Here is a 17,917-nt window from a genome sequence, read left to right on the forward strand (position 1 = left end):
CTCTTGTTACACTCAATTTGCGCTTTTGTTTTCATCTTTTGTTTTCATATTTTGTAATCTGGCAATCTTTCTGCGAAAACATTTTTAAATCATTCTTGAAAAATTTCCGTCCATGTAAGTTGATCTGATTTCGCTATTCGCTTTATAGTCCATTTTTACTGTTTTTTCTTTTATTTTATTTTCTGTTTTTACATGTTATTTTTACTTTTTGTGTTCTATTTTATTTGTTGTAATTTTTATAAAAAAATTTTTTTGAGTGCTCCTCACACTATTGTATTAATATATTTTGCTTTGACTTTATTGATACAATATCAGAAAGCACTCTGTTTTACGGATATAATCGTGTGGGCTGATGAAAAGATTATATTTTTTTCCCCGGTTTTTTAAATAAAATTTCATCCCTTTTTTTTTTTAAACTGTTGTTTGTTATTTATTTACTTATTATTTCCCCCTTTTTTCATATGTCTTTAATTTCTCTTTGTTTTATTCTTTATTTTGATATATATATATATACATATATATATATTGCTAAATGATGAAATCAATCCCAAGACAGTAGGATATAAAATATATATCATGTTTTGTTATTATGTAGAATGGCCAGACTCTTTTGATGATAGCTGCACAACATGGACAGATTGCAATTGTTAATGAATTATTAGCTCATGGAGCTGATGTCAATGCAGAAGATGCGGTAAGTAAATAATTTTTAAATAACTTAATTTTTATTTGCTGCAAGTGTTGAAAATTTATTTTTTATAAGCGGAAATCTTCATATGTTTTTGAAATTTTTTTAATAGTTTTTTTTTTCATATTCATTATCTTTTACTAAAATGCAATATTTATTAGAACCTCATTTTTTTCCATTTATTTTCCCACATTTACCTAGCATATTTATCAAAGATTAAAGACATAAATTTTTAGTTTTGTGCATTTTGCTATTATTATTATAAATATATTTCTTAATCAGGTTTAAAAAAAATCAAATTTTTTCTTTCTAGAAAGATTTAACTAAAAAAAAAATTTACTGTAAAATAAAATTTTGTATTTCCTTTACCACATTAGTTCGAAATAAATAATAATCTTTCATATTAACTTTTCAGAAAAATAACTAAGTTTTCCCATAACAATCTCTGAGGCTTTTTGATTTTCTTTAAGCTAGTTGAGTTGCAACAAATATTAATTAACCTTCTACTGAAAAGTGTTAAGTTTTTTCTAGGTTATTTACAACAAAAGTCAGACCTATCATTTTTTCAGTTAAGAGACTTTTTTCCTGTTTTTACAGGTAATATTTAGTCTCACCAAGTCTTAAAAAATAAAATTTAGATGTAGCTATGGATATTGAAAATGTGTAGAAAATTTGAGACAAATGTAGGAAGAAAAATTTTTCTTTTTGTGAATTTAAGATTTTTCTGATAACGACATTAGTTCCAAGATTCTAAAATTAAACTGTTGTTAAAAATAATTCATCCATCATATTTTGAAGGGAATTTTACGCTGGTGATTCATGAATTGTAAGTATTAATGGCTTGCAGGTAATGTTTGGAGGAAAACAAGTTTACATTGCTGCTCTGTCGAATTATAGATATTAGACTCTATTATTTGCTCATGTAATAATTTTAATTAATTCATAGTACCTATTACTTATTTAATTAAAGAGTAAAAAACTATAAATTTCTTATATTTTTCTTATTTTTTTCTTTTGAGAAAATTTTTTGCGATTCTGCCTTAGTATTATATGACTTTACTTTATATTCCAGGACAATTGGTCTGCATTAACTAATGCTGCTAGAAATGGATGCAAAGATGTTGTGATTAAGTTGCTTGACCATGGTGCTGATATTGAGCATAGGGATATGGTAATTTTTTTTATTTATGAAAAATGCAAATATAAATAGTTTTGATGTATTATGATATACTTATAATAAATTTTTTTTACATGCAATAATATCTGATTTTTCATTTAATGAAATTTAATATTGATACATAATCAAGTAATTTGGTATTACGGCAAGATTTATATTAAAATATCCTTTTATTGAAAAAAAAATTTCATTAATTTCGATCCATATTCATGATTTGCATTGAGGATTTTCAAATTATTAACCAGTAAATTAGCCAAATATCAAAAGTATTCTCCAATGTTTGAAAGTCTTTGCCAAATGCAAATCTTTAAAATTTTTTAAGATTAATTTTTTTGCCATAGAAAATTATTTTACGTTAGTTTGTTTCAGGCTTATATTATTTGGACCCAATTCTAATTGGTTATACAGCGCATCTACCGAAAATTACTGTAATTGAGTAAAAAATACTCATTTGTTTAGAAAAATTCATTTTGACGTAATTTTGTTTTACTCTTTAAATATTTGCATTTAAGAATACTTTTATGTTATGCTTGTTTTATAGTTATAAATTATTTTCAGGGTCAATGGACTCCCCTGATGTGGGCTTGTTATAAAGGTCATTATTATGTTGTTAAAATCCTAATAGAGCATGGTGCTATGGTTAACGTGGTAGACAAAAACCATTGTACACCTCTTATTTGGGCAGCTGGTCGAGGTTTCTTAGAGATTGTTGAAGCGCTACTTGAAAGAGGTGCCAAAGTTTATTCAAGTGATAAGGTGTGTTATCTTAGCCTTTATTTAGTAAGATTTCAAAGATGGGATCAATATCTATGTTTTTTGATTAGTTATATACCTTGCATTTTTCTCCAGTGTGTTCATTTTATTATCTGTACTGTATTGTGTGTGTGTTTTCAGGAATAGTTTTTATTTTTATTTTTTTTACCCTCACATGAATTTGACAATTTTAAAAACAATTTGAATATTTCTCTTTTAAAAAGAAATTCAGTATTTGTTTGTTAGTAATTTTGTATAATTTTATACTTATGTCATATATTTGATAGAAAAATGTTTGTTTGTAAAGAAAAATAAAATTCAGTGTTACTGAGCATATTTAAATTGTTTAAAATTGTTTGTAGTATGGAACAACTCCATTGGTTTGGGCTTGCCGTAAAGGTTATACAGAAATTGTGCATCTTCTTCTCGAAGCTGGTGCTAGTGCTGATACTGCTGGAATGGTAAGTTTTATACATTATTTAGTAAATATTAGATTAAAAATTTTATATTTTTCTTAGGCATTCTATCAAAGATATTAATATGCTGCATGGCATGTGATTCTTCTTTTCGGAGAAAAAAATTATCAATTTGTTTTTAAATTTTGTTCTTGTGTCTGGATAAACATAAATCACTATACAGATTCATATTTAAATTTATATTCTACCATTATTGTTTTTGTTTTGGGGGGGATTTATATTTGTTAGTTTTGAATTAAATTTGACTTTTTACTTATTAAAGAATTTATTTCTATTTTATATTTTAAGCTGTATTTAGTTTAAAACGGTTGTCAGAAGTAGACTGCAGTCTTTACTTTTTTCAATCTGTTGTAGTGTAGTTAGTGCACTACATTTTTTTGAAAAAAAAGTAGCATAATGAATGGTACGATAAAACAGTAATGTGTGTAGATTCTAGGCAACTACTTTTAATGTTACTTTAGTAAAGAAACAAATTTCTAACACAACTGATTTTTCGAATTTGAAGGATAAAAATCTTTTTGGATGCATCTGTGGATGCTATGATAATGCATCTGTGGTTGCAGCTGAGTGTTAACAAAAATTACATTTTCACAGTCATGTGCAACTAATATTTTAACTAGCCGATTAAATGATAGATATGAATAATATATAGTTTATCACTTTGGTTACACTTTCACCTGCAAATGTATTTACTCGTGAAACATTGATGTTAGTTTAGAAGGAGGGCACATATTTTAATATACTCAATTTCTGAGAGGAAATAAAAGAGCTTTAAGTATCTAACAAAATTGCAAATATTTGATTATATCCTAGCATTTTTTAAATTAAATTTAATTTGATGTTTTTTTCCCCTTCATGTTCAATAAAATGCATGAGAATGAAAATTTATTTTCCTGTTGGGTTGCTAAGCTTTTATAATTATCAATTTTTTTACAGTTTTCATGGACACCTCTACTTGTTGCTACTAAAGGAAATTATGCCAGCATAGTAAATATGCTTTTGGAACACAAGCCTAATGTCAATGCAGTTGATATGGTAAAAAATTATATTTACTAGTGTTATGTGAGTAACTTAAATGTGACACTAGAGAACTTTAATATTGTATATCTTTATTAACTTTTTTAAAAATAAATTATCTCATTTAATAAGTAATATTGTATCTAAATTTTAATGTCATTTAAAATTTTAGTGGAAAGGTTGGGTAAAAAATAAGTTGAAAATTGTATATAATGAGTAATTTGAGTTAATCCAAAGCAATTAGAAAAGAACTGCTCAAGCAGTTCCAAAGGTTAGCATGCAATAATGAGCTAGAGGCAAAGCCCCTTATTAAAGTAAAATAATTAAAAAAAAATGATATTTCTAATTTAAAAATTTCAACAGTCTAAAAAGGTGCATCGTTTTTGAAAGGTAATTTTTAGTGGTCATAAAAGTTTATATATTTATTGTTCTAAGTTTGAAATGAAAAAAAAATAAGTTGGAAATAATAATAAGAATCTCCTTTTTATCCCACTTAAAAGCATATTATTTAAAAATGTTATTGTATTATTTTTATTGATGTTTTCATTCCAAACAAAGAATATTTAATTATAATTTAAGAGATAAACTTTTTTCCAGGATGGATGTACTGCTCTGTCCATTGCTTGCAAAGAAGGCTATACTGAAATTGCTAAAGCTCTCATGAACTCTGGAGCATATATCAATTTACCAGATAGAAATGGTGATACTAATCTCATCCATGCTTCAAAAGCTGGCCACTTTTCCATTGTTGATGCTTTAATAAGAAAATATGCTGACATTGATATAGCTGGTGGAGTAAGTATATTTAAGTTACTATAGATTTTAAATGATAGTGTTTGTTTACCTGATTATGGATTTCTATTTAACAAATTTTTAATTTATTTTCTTCTATTCACCTTTTTTTTCTATTTTTATTATTATTAAGGATGGAAAAACAGCCCTATACTGGGCAGTAGAAAAAGGATATGTTGATATTGTTCGTCTTATATTGAATGCCAATCCCAACTGTGAAACAGCTACCAAGGTATAAATAAATTTTTTTGCTTTTAAAATTTTTTGTGAAAAAAGTGAATATTATTTTTAGTTAATTATGCCTGTTGAAGAAAAACTGCAATAGCAATCATTTCTAGCCCTAATTCAAATGTTCTTTTCTAGCAGTCCTTTCCTAGTATACATTTCAACCATGTTACTCTGTATAATGTGCTAATAAATATGTCATTCACCGATCCACTGATCACTGAATTCCATTTCAATAACAGCAAAGCGTGGTTCAAAAACACTTTAGTTTTTCTGTAAAGCAGCTCTAAGAAGCAGCTGAATAAAAGTAAATTCAGGTTCTTTATTGTTCAAAGGTTTTTATTTTGTTTATTTGAACAATGGCAAACATATCAGACAAAGAGCAGTTCGTTGTTGTTCCCTTTGATGGTACTAATTTTTCGATGTGATGTAGACGTATACAAGCCATATTTTCTGCTAAAGAATTACTATAGTTTGAGAGATATTTTTAGAAAAAGGACCCGACCTAATCCAATATATATATATTTTTTTCTCCAGCTTACAATGAAAAAAAGTTGGGTTCAACACTTTTGTATTAAGCTTCTATCACAAGCAGAAGTCTCTCTCATGTCTTCTAGAAGTGATGTGCCCTACATGTTTTTTAGTTCTGTCAAAAATAAAATTATTTTATCATTTTTAATCCATTTGAAAAACATAGTTATTAAAATAGTTATTTTATTATTATTTTATTTTCATTGAAGGGATAAAACAGTGAGTTTTATTCATAATTTAACTTATTGATAAAATAAGTGCAATTCTATTAAAGAAGGCATATGATTCATAAACAATTAAGAAGGAATGTATAGGCAGACACATGAACAGCAAGAAATAGAATCCATTCAATGGTTTGCATGGCGATATCCTCTGTTAGTTATTGCATTGACCACAATTTCATCTAATATATTGTAGAGTTATAGCCTCAAGGTTTAACTTTATTCTTGGCAAGAGTGATAAAAAACCTCTCATTCTTATACAGTAGAGCAGCGATTATCCGAACTGCTCGGGACCGAACGTGGTTCGGATAATTGGAAAGATGTTTAAAATCTAGTTTAAATAATTATAATTTATGCACTGACTTCCGTTCAAACTTTTTCTTTTCTTAGGACTGGCTGTACTATCTAAAATAGCTCTGGCATGCTTAAAAGTTTTTTTTTTTTTCAATTTGTAAATATTTTTAATTAATTTTTTCAAACTTTTTTTTTCATTTTGAATTATTTTTATCATATTTCAGCTTTTTAAAATTTTTTTTATCAATTACTGATTTTACCACATTTTTCTTTATTTTCCATTGCAAAAGAAATTCAGCAAATACTCTTGTTTCAATAAAGATGCTCTTTTTCGAGCAGCCATATCCCTTATTCTTTTTAGATAAATCAACTGAACTGGATCAACATCATTTTGAAATTTTAGCCATTTTAGCTAATGAATTGCATGCTTCTATATGAGAAGGTCCACTATCTTGAATTTGATCACCTACTTCTTCTTCGTCTGTAGAATTCCGATTTTCATTCAAAATTTCACCATCATTTAAAATTTGAAATTCTGGGTCGTTTTCAGTGTCTCGACACCAGTCTTCTATTTCTTCTGCTGTATAACTTGACATCTTTTAATCGGGAAGATCTACTGGTTCAGAAACTTCAGTTTCGTTTATTTTTTTTGTTAAGAATTTTATTCCAAGATTTAAGATTCTAAGCACTGTAATCACTAATCATTAACCATAAGTGACAAGTACCCATTACTTCATCACATATCTATTCATAAACTCCTTCCTCATTTCTACCATTTGACACTGTCAAATTGAAGCTCGCATTCTTGGAAGATAATTTTCAGTTGAAGAGGGCTAAAAGAGTATGTAGGTTTAACTGTATAACAATGCATGTATGTATTGGCTACTGTAAGAAAACTGCTGAAAAGGGTTGTAAATTAAATATGGTCTTCAGATGTAGTGGATATTATTTATTCTACTAAATTTAGAAAAATTGTCGATAAGTTAAAAAGTATTCTAAACTTTAAAAAAAAAAAACAAATTTGGACATGGTTCGGATAATTGGACGTTCGGATAATTAGGGTTCAGATAATCGGCGCTCTACTGTACTTTATTATGAATACTCAAACAATTTGAATTAAAGGGGGAGTTTTAAACACTTTTGATTAGTCAAAACTTTTTTCTGTAACCATTTCAATAAAATAATTGTCAAAAAGTTTCTGTTGCATGACTAATTGGAACCAAAAGCTGTGCTTATAACAACGGTTTTATATAGGGTTTTTAACTTTTAAATGACTACTATTTATAAGTTTATTTGATACACCTGAGATGTTTTTAAATTAGGGCTTGAAATAAACAAGTTTAATTGTGCTATTTCGCGTCAGATAGGTGTGATTGTGACTCTTATTTGAATCACTAATTCTTTTTCCTATATGAGGAAATGCTCAAAACTGATATATATATCTCAGAACAATTTAAGTACTTGAACAATGTATGTCATTACTATGTTCGCCCACTTTTACTGAAGAAAAATTTATTTCCAAAATTTTATATGTTGTCATTTTTGTTTAATTCTGTTGACATTTATACATAATTTGATATTACTAATTAAGGCTTCTTTTAAATTTACAAATTTGATCTAAATTTAAATTGCAATATGGAATTGTTCATCATTTTCTAAAAAAATTAATAAGAATCAAAAAGGTAATAAGAGCTTATAAATAGTTAGTTGTTTATTTTTAGTGATGCCTTCAAAACGTCTGCAATTATCAGAAATCTTGTTGCAAAGCATTTGACATAATTTTGCTCCTGGTTTCTTTTTTAATATTTTATTAATATGACTTGTACCTGTTTCATGTATTTAATGCAATTTTAGACAAAAACATTTAGATTTGATATGTATATTTACTTTCACAAGTTTTTACTAATTTCTAAAATCATAATCTGAAATAAGTGGCATTACTTTTGCTTGATATTACTATAACTGGTACTTTTGCTCTTTTTATTTAAATTTCTATATTTCAACAAAAAATGTTTTCATATTTTTCATTTTAGGATGGAGATACGGCTCTTTTAAAAGCAACCCGAAACAGAAATGCTGAAATAGTTCAACTGTTAGTTGATAAAAAATGCCGTGTATCTGCTTCAGACAAAGTAATATTTGAAAGATACAATATTTTCTTGTCATACATTATTACTTATGCAATTTATTGTTTGTGCTTCAGTTTATATTTTACAAATGTCGAGGGAAAATTATATAAAAACTTGTCATTGATTATTTTTAAAGTTCTTCATTTAATGAAGATTCATAATTTTTTATGGTTAATTGATAAAAATTATTCCTTAAAAAAAGTGACCTATTAAAAATTTATTATAGTATTTTCATCTAACAGTATTTCTTAGTCTTGTAAACTGAAGAACCTTACAAGACTATGGAATACTGTTAGCTCTGCTTAATCAGGTAATGAATTATGTTATATCTCACTTACAGTGATAAAACCATCCAAAACCGAAACTATCCTTATAAACTGGTTAATTTTAATTTGAAATAATTATAACTGTGGAAAAAGGTCGTTTGTAGATTGATATGTAAACATTGACTTATTTGTTTGATAAGATGTTTGTTCATTTGTTACTGTTTGCAAGTTCAATAAATGTTAACTTAAAAAATTCTTTCGATAATTAATTGCAATTTAATGGAAATAGTAATCATGCAGCATGATAAGATTGATAAAAAAATTTGCATTTTAAACTTGTACTTGTAATCAAATAATATATAGTTAAACAACTAGTATCAGTTACTGCAAATGTGGAGATATAAGTTAATGGACATTTTATTTTAATTATCAGTCATACCGTTATGCATTTATCAGTACTATTGTTGTGTTATTAAAGAAATTAAAGTATTACTGGGTTAATTTGGAATATTCAATCAAATCAAATTATTCTAATTAAAAATAATTTGATTTGATTGAATACTAGTCTTTAATAATCATTAAATTTGATTTTAATTATATTTTTTGGTGTGTTCAAAATTATTGTCTGTTCATACTTTTTATGTATAATTTCCTTATCATTCAAAATAATAATAATCTTATATAAAATACTAGTTTAATTTTGCATTTAATTTCTATGTAGAAACATTTTTCAAAGTATGTTAATGAAATGTAAAATGTATTGTTTAATCTTTAATATTTAAATTGAAACATAAACTTTCTTTTTAGAAAGGTGATACTGCTTTGCATATAGCAATGAGAGCAAGAAGCAAAGCAATTGTTGAAATTCTGTTGCGCAATCCAAAAAATAGTCAGTTATTGTATCGTCCCAATCGTGTTGGTGAAACCCCCTATAATATTGATACCAATCAGCAGAAAAGCATATTAGCACAAATATTTGGAGCCCGTAAGTGTTATATATATTTCTATTTTTGTTCCTCTCTATTTTACAACATATAAAATGAAAAGTTTAGTATTGACTGCTGATTTAATATTTAACTTAGTAGCAGTTTAAGTTTTAGTTGAAATTTATGTGAGAATTCAAACTATAATGATAAAGGAAAATCAAATTTTCTTTATTATTGTTTGAAGTACTCTATAGCTTGAACTAAAATGTGTAACTAAGTACTTAAATTTTGATGTTTTCTTTATCTGTAGTTATAATAATTTCATTACATAAAAACTGCTCATATGTTTTGAAAGATACTGTTAATTTATGAAAACTATTTGATTTGAAAAGTGGGGTATAAGCAATAATGGATACTGTATATTTTTTTTTGGAAAATTAATTAATGCTACAGTTGTTAAAGTTATAAAATGGGAAAATACAGTAGATTGTTGTTTTATTATCCACTTGAATGTTAAACATAAATATTTTAAATTAGAATTTTATTGATTTCATTTTCATTTATTAGGTTAATATTAAGTGAAACAAAATCAATTCAATCCTTGTACTAAGATGATAATATCCTTGGATGATTCAAGTATGATCTAAGTTTATTATTCAAGTACAATACTTGTATTTGGATAATAGGTAATGGAAATACACTCTTCAATGAAGTTATCTTATTTAGGCATTTTTATTAATTTTATTTAATTTGTGATACATCTACCCTTTCATTTAATTTTTTATATATTATATTTTCTATTTAATCTTCTGTTAATTATTTAATATTTATAAATGTCTCATTTAACACAGTTTAAATGAAATCTAAGCAATTTATATTAACAAATAATATATTTTCATCTTTCATATTGTGTACATAACTTAACAATTAAAATATAAATAAATTACAAATTCTTATCCTATTATGATCATTAGTTTTTCTCTCATAAGCCTTTCAACCATTTAGAATATCTATAGTAAAATTTCATGTTTATAAATGGCTTCATTTTGTTTTTTTTCTTCATAAATTTGGTTCTCACCCATGGATTTATTATTTTTAAATTGATAACATTGACTTTTGACATATTTCCCTCTATTCTTTTTCTTAGTACATAGGGTGCTGTTACTGATTGCTACAATATATATTTTAAAATCTTTCTAAAAAACAAAAGGTGAGCACATTAGGAAATTTTAATTGATTTTTAAGCGAGGAGGTAAAAAAAAAGTTATTGAATTTTCTCAAATTACTAGTTAGTGAGGATTCGGGATAAAAAACATCTTAACTATTTTGATTGCCTTATTAAAGTATTACTAAAATTTGCATTTAAATTCTTTTTTTTTTGTTTTCTCTGCCAATCAAGCAAGTTTTTTCCTATCCTTTAATTATCCTCATTAATTTTTTGTTAGATTTCTATGGGCTCTATTTCTGTACAGTTACTACAGAAACACTCTGTATTCAATTTATTATGAGTATTTATTAGGGTGATGGTAATTTTTAGAAGTACTAAATTTGTTTCATTCATAATTGTGATAAAAAAATTTAAATTCCTTATTGTTTTTTATTTATTTTAAAATTTGCTTTTTTAGCTGGAAATATAATATGTGATATGTTATTTTATAGGTAAGCTTAATACAAATGAGGATAATGAAAATCGTTTGGGTTATGACTTGTACAGTAGTGCTTTAGCAGACATTTTAAGTGAACCATCTCTTTCTGTACCTATATCTGTTGGCTTATATGCAAAATGGGGCAGTGGCAAATCATTTTTGATTAAAAAACTAGAAAGTATGTATAAAATTTATATTTTTTGTGTTCATTTGTGGCCATCAACTAAGAGTTGTTTCATTTAAAGTTAAAACTGCCACATCAACACGTTAAATTTTCTAACCATATAAATGTAATTGTTGTCTTATATCAATAATTCTGTGCCAAATATTGATGCTTGATTTTATTTTATTGTAGCAATATTGCAAAATATGTTGGTTGTATTTACATTTGACTTATTTATTAGTAACCATACTTTGCTTATTTACATTTGTCTTTCTTATTAGTATTCATGTTTAACTTATTTATATTTGGCTTTATCTTATAAACGGCTGTATTTCATATAAACTATTTTTTGGGGAAATTGTACAAATAAAATTTACTATCTGCAAAGTAAAAAAAAATAATAAATAAAATGTTTTTACACAAAATAATTATTTTTTCTTATTGGTTTTTTCCATCTATATTTTTTTTTACAAATTTTACTTGTGCCACGTGATTGCTCATAGTAGAATTTGAGCCTTATAACGGTTTCAAAATTTGGTTATATTTCATGACTTGTTCAACTAAACTTAAGATCGTACATACTAAATAATATTTAAAAATTTATCAAAATTGTATTACACTTATATATTTGATTACAATTTGAAAATCAGGGAAGTAGTGCATTTTTAATGAATTTTCTATGTAACCTTACTTTAATTTACACATTAATAAAAAGAGCATAATAGATATTATTTAAATGTTAATCTTTTTAACATAACTTTTTTGGCATAAATCACTTAGCAATTAAAGAGAATCAAAGCTACAGAATTTTATTGAAAATATTAAATAATGCTTTTAATACTAATAACTCTTACCAGAAATAAACCAAAAATAGGCAAATTCTTAATAGCTATGACAATTAAAAATTTTTAATTAAGTTGATAGTATTGACAGCAGAGACATTACAAATTTTTTCTGGCCTCATTTGCAAATAAAGATTCTAATCTGGTAAAATTTGATTGTTATCAAAATGCTGCTTTGTGTCCATAATATAACCTGCTTCTTAAGAGCAAATGCAGGCGCAGAACAATATCTGCTCTTAGGGACTTAGCTGATGGAAAATCCTGGGCTAGCCTTCTTGATGACCAGCAGCGCTCTCACCTTTCCCTCCTTCCCAAAGCTGAGGGAGTTGCTTGCCTTAGATTAATTACTGGACATGACTACTTACAGGCCCATTTATTTAAAATTAACTTGGTCAATTTACCTCTTTGTGTGCTCTGTAACACTTTATGACTGGGGAGCATTTATTTGATTGCCCCTCTCTTCTTGACATTCGTTCCTCTGATGACTTTTGTGTCCTCTCACCTTCTGGAGCTACTTCAGTGTTGTATTGGACCGCAAGATGCCTTATGTCTGATAAGACGATGGCGGGCGTAATTTAAAAAAAATATAATATAACTTGCAACAGTTTTAAATTTCTTAAATCTTTTTAATAAAATAAAATACATAAAAATAATGTGTTTTCATTCACAAAAGTTGCAAATTCTTTTGAAACATCATTAAAATAATCTAATTATAGCCAAGTATTATTTACAGCTATTGAACGCCTATATCAGCACACCAAGGCTAGAATAATGTGTGATACTGGTACTTTTTTATATAGAATTGACTTTTAAGTCATTAATTAGATTTTTATTAATCTTTAATTATTATTTTTTTTTAATTTTAGATGAGATGAAGAGTTTTGCCATTCAGTGGTTAGAGCCTTTTTTTGAATACAGCAGACTAGTCTTTTTCATCACTGTATTTATTTCTCTTCTTATTGGTTTCATATTTGTAATGTGTACTAAGGCGTGGATGCTAGGACTTTATGTTGCACTTGGTTCCTGTTTTCTTCTAAATATTTTATTGTGTAAGTTTTAATCTTTCTTTTATCTTAAGCATTGTGCATTATAAAATGTATTTTTCATGATAGTACTTAGTACTTTAATGCTATTACCTCGAGTATAATTGAATTATGAAATGTAATTGAATTAAGATTTCAAAACTATGGTCTGCTGGCCAAAACCAACTTTGCACAATCACCAAGCTGGCCTACCAGCAGACCCAACATGCCAGGTATATAAACCTCCACAGATTACTTTGATTATATTTTAAAATTTACAATATGATTTAATCTTACAAAATAATAATCAGGAGAAACACTGGGTTGGAACATCTCGTAAATGGGTTCTGACTGCTCCAAAATGCCGTTTTTACCACATTTTCTCTTTCTTTTAAATATGTTGTGGTACGTAATCAGTCTCAAAAAGCAGATAATGTGGAAATTTTTCATCCAAAAAGCAAACAAGGCTAGGCATCCCACAAGCTCTGCATGAAAGGAATCCTGCATTAATGATGTAATATGATTTTTTATATTGGTGATGGTAAATTTAATTTCATTTTAATATGGAATTTTGTTTTTTTTTAAAAATATTGAATTTTTTTTTTTAAAATGCATATTTGAATATCATTTGGACATTTTTACTGGATTTAATATCAGCAGAAAAGCTATTGAGTAAAATTTTTATGTAATTACAATAAAATTACAGTAAAATTACATAATTCTTTGTTGGGATTTTGTTACATTATTTTTATTTAATAATGCATTTATTTTCTGAGCTCTATTAAATATAATATAAATGTAAACTTATAGGCTCAAATCTGGTCAAAAATGCAATTTTACAAGCACTATATTAGTCCAAATATAAAAATTATTGGCTCCAGAAGTTTAGTTTACATGCTCCAAAATGGTTAAGCTGCAGTTCTATTCCTAGAAAAATATTATCTATTATACATGAAAAAAATTCACCATTTCAACTATAATTAATGATACAAAGTTTATCCTATACACTTGCAACAAGTGACATACTTTGGAGCCTACAATATCTTACTTCCTGGTTAATTACAACATAACAATTTTCTCAAATTTACTCTATTTTGGTTTGAGGATTAAAAATTTCTTACAAGTGGGAGGCAAGAGGATTAGTATGGTTCAAGATATGCTTATATTAGTCCATAAACCATGAAAAGTGATCACTTTCCTTACATTTCTAAAGCCCCCTAAAATAATGCCTTATCTTTTGAGATCTTTCGGCTGAATTTAACAATGCTAAATGTTACAGGTATTATTATACCTTACTTACGTTTCATAATATCTTATTTCTGTTGTGAGAGGAAAGAATAAACTGTTCCAATAAAAAGTGTTTCCCAAACTTATGACTTTTGTGTACCCTCTCTAAATTTTTCGTAACGCTGTGTACCACTAATAAAAAAATATATTTTTCAATGAATGTATTTTTTACTATAAATGTATTTTTTACTATAAAAAATTTTCACGGAAGTTAAAAATCACAATTGGCAGTTGACACCACTAATTATTAACTGTTAACTCTTCAAAAAATAGCCAATAGAAAAATACGTAATCGTAAATTTTCATGGCTGGCTTTGTTTTAAAATAAAATTTTCGTTTGTTGCAAGATAGTTTGCATTAGAATGCGTACCCTGGGGGTACACATACCGCACTTTAGGAAGCACTGCAATAAAATATTTTACATTTTTAATAATAAAACTATTATTTTTTTACTTTAAGTATAAGGGTGAAAAATAAAGTAAGGATAAAAATTGAATTCCACCCATTAGACTGAATCAGGAATAGTAGTAGAGAAATAACTTTGTGGTACACCTGAAATATTTTTTACTACGCTTTACTACTGAAATATTTTTTATTAGTACGAATCTGCTCTTTGAAGTAAAGAGTTTTAATTTAACTATTTTTTCCCCTTTTATTCTTATATGGTTTCTGGTTGTAAAAGCTTTAAGATTATAAAAGTATTCATAGAGATTCTCAAAAAGAAAAAACACATAATGTAATCAAAACCATTCTAGTTATTTAAATTATAAATGACAGAAACCAGCATTAAAACTCACAAACGTGAATTATTAAAATAGTTTAAAATAACATGCAGGTTTTGATGCTTCACTGGAACATTATCTTCAGTGCCCAATAAAGGAATATTTTGTTAAAATTTTTTTTTACTGTGCGCTAAAGATGCTCCACTATAGCATTAAAACTTATATGCTATTTTACTGTTTTAAAATCTTATATTTCTGAGTTTTAATTGTGGTTTTATTTTCACATAGTTTTCATTCCTCATTATAGTTCTATATATGCTGTTAAATTTTTTACCAATCAATAAAAAGTTTATAGAAGTCCATTCCATCCTTAAAGGCATCAATACAAAATTTTGATTTGAATGAGTTATTGTTTATGCTATTGAAAAATTGTTATTAAATATGCATGTTTTTGATAATTGCTGTCTCAAATGTTCATATTGTTACTTAGTGTTAGAAATTTTCCTTTTAATTAGGAAAATTATTTTTACAGTTTGTTCATTATCATCTCAGCTTTTAAAATACTCTACATTTTCATCGAAAAATATAATTTCTATCTTTTAATTTGTAACTTAAAAAAAAATTATCAATAATTTTAATTTTAGCCGGAAGAAGAAATAATTTGTTTTTCTCTTCGTTCAATTTGTGTTTTTAATGTTCTATTTTTATGAGAGAGGAAAAAATTCCTTTCTATGACAAGGAATTTTTCACTCCTAAATTGCCTTTTATGTCTGATAAAATAAAGATTGGACATATAAAAAGATAGCTTTATTACTATGAAGAATTCAAGGTGTAAAGTGCCAATTTAAATTATAATAATTTCCATTAAATTTGTTACTGAATTGAAAGAAAATAACCATATATTTAAAATTTTATTATACTAATTACAATAATGTTTTGTACCAAGAATCAGAATGTGTTTTTTATGACTTGTTCCCATTATTTATATATATCAGGGTTCGAAAAACCGCCCGTCCTCGGCGGTCAAAAATTCCGCCCGGACAACAAATTTCTCGAATCCAGCTTCCGCGCGGTAGGCCATTTTCCTGTTAATGTTCGTGATACATTTTCAATTTTTGTTATCTTACAAGAGTCTAGTGCCTCACTTCTAAAATGACCCTCTATTCTCGAAATACAGCAACATGCTGCTCATGGTGGAATTGATGTTTTCTCTGTCTGTGAGTACTGCGGCGGTTGAAAGGAGCTTTTCAGCAATGAACTTACAAAAAAACACATTACTTACTGGTCTTAAACAAGAAGCGTTAAACGCATTTATGATCATNTCTCACACTTTTAAAAGCCACATCCTGTTCTTAAATCTATTTTTGGCTCAACTATGCATTTAATTAAGAGCAGGACATATCTCCCTATGCTCTGTGTGGGAAAAGCTAGTTTTCTTTCATAAACCAATAGTAATCCTTATCACTTCCCTTTTCCCCTCAAATATAACAAAATAGAGGGAAATTCCTTTGCTACTTTCCCTAAGATAAAAACTTAAGCACACAGTTTTTGAGTGCGATTTTGAGCTCCGCCTTTGCTAGAAAATGTCTTAAATATACTATGTGAAGTTAATAAAATATTTTTTGCCTTCCAACTGCTATCTGCGTGGCATAACAACACTCACCATGACTGCTACCCTTTCATATATATATATATAATCTAATTATTATCTATATTATTATATATATTATCTGATGTATTAAAATTTTCAATTGATTATTTATATATTTTTTTCTTATTCCAGATGGTGTTATTTATTGCAATAAAAAATATGACGTCTCTATAATTTATAAAATTAGCTTATACTTGGCAACTCAATTCAGCTCTTTTAAAACTCTTTTATTTGTCCTGTTTTGCAGTCCAGCTACAAAGAGAGATTGTGCAGCTGATCCTGTTAGGTCAGTATTTTTTAATTGATTGTCGATTTAGTTATAGTCAATTTGCATTATTATTTATTTTAAAATAGGTTCTAATAAGCTTGGTTTATTATTCCTTTAAAAATCATTTGTATAAAAAGTAGTAGTATTTCATTCAAGGAAATTTAATTCTAAAGCAGTATGCCTCACTTCCTTCTGTTAAATTTCTTCTTAATAGCAGCTTTTATTTAATTTTAATGAAAGTTATTTTAAGTAATATGAAACTTCAATTTCTAAAAGAAAGTTTTCGAGTCCAAAAGAAATGTATTTACTAACATATATAGTAAAACTTTTTGTTTGTTCAAATCATTTTGTTAAGTGGAGCTTCTTTAATTGTTACCAGCATTTGTATCAAGAAATGTTAGTATGCTATGATTATTTTTCTGAAAAAAATATTTATTTATCAAATAAATTTGTCTTTAAATTTTTTTTCCATGATAAGTCATCTGTGACCAGTTTCCCCATGTTTTTCCCCATGATAAGCTACAATTCTAAGAATGAGTTTTGCTACTTATCCTTGACTCAGTAATAAAACTAATAGGTATACCTATTAGTATAGTCTATTACTAGTAATATTAATAGACCAATAGTCTGTTATTGGTAATGATAATAGACTAATTGGTAACTTAGTCAAAATTTTACTGTAATATTTGAAAGATTGTAGTTAAAACAAGGAGGAACATTAAGTTTATTATTTTTGTTTTAGTTCTTTTTTTACGTCCTTATCGACCTATCCCCATATTTTTTAAAAATTTTTTGCATCTTGGTTGTACAATTTTTAAAAT

General features: G+C 26.8%; 1 protein-coding gene across 6 annotated transcripts in view; it reads left to right on the forward strand.

The window, feature by feature from the left end:
* The window catches only part of LOC107437064 (Ankyrin repeat-rich membrane spanning), a 47,558-nt gene that overhangs the window by 8,004 nt on the left and 21,637 nt on the right, over positions 1 to 17,917 (forward strand). For all 6 annotated transcript variants that reach the window (XM_043038954.2, XM_043038949.2, XM_043038938.2 and 3 more), the window contains exons 3-14: positions 596 to 694; positions 1,761 to 1,859; positions 2,424 to 2,621; positions 2,981 to 3,079; positions 4,031 to 4,129; positions 4,709 to 4,906; positions 5,037 to 5,135; positions 8,208 to 8,306; positions 9,377 to 9,554; positions 11,155 to 11,319; positions 13,013 to 13,195; positions 16,961 to 17,114. In XM_043038954.2, coding sequence (XP_042894888.1) covers positions 596 to 694; positions 1,761 to 1,859; positions 2,424 to 2,621; positions 2,981 to 3,079; positions 4,031 to 4,129; positions 4,709 to 4,906; positions 5,037 to 5,135; positions 8,208 to 8,306; positions 9,377 to 9,554; positions 11,155 to 11,319; positions 13,013 to 13,195; positions 16,961 to 17,114 — 1,670 coding nt within the window. The remainder of the gene's footprint in view (positions 1 to 595; positions 695 to 1,760; positions 1,860 to 2,423; positions 2,622 to 2,980; positions 3,080 to 4,030; positions 4,130 to 4,708; positions 4,907 to 5,036; positions 5,136 to 8,207; positions 8,307 to 9,376; positions 9,555 to 11,154; positions 11,320 to 13,012; positions 13,196 to 16,960; positions 17,115 to 17,917) is intronic.

Source organism: Parasteatoda tepidariorum, chromosome 1 (assembly GCF_043381705.1).
Source record: "Parasteatoda tepidariorum isolate YZ-2023 chromosome 1, CAS_Ptep_4.0, whole genome shotgun sequence".
NCBI classification, from domain to species: Eukaryota; Metazoa; Arthropoda; class Arachnida; order Araneae; family Theridiidae; genus Parasteatoda; species Parasteatoda tepidariorum.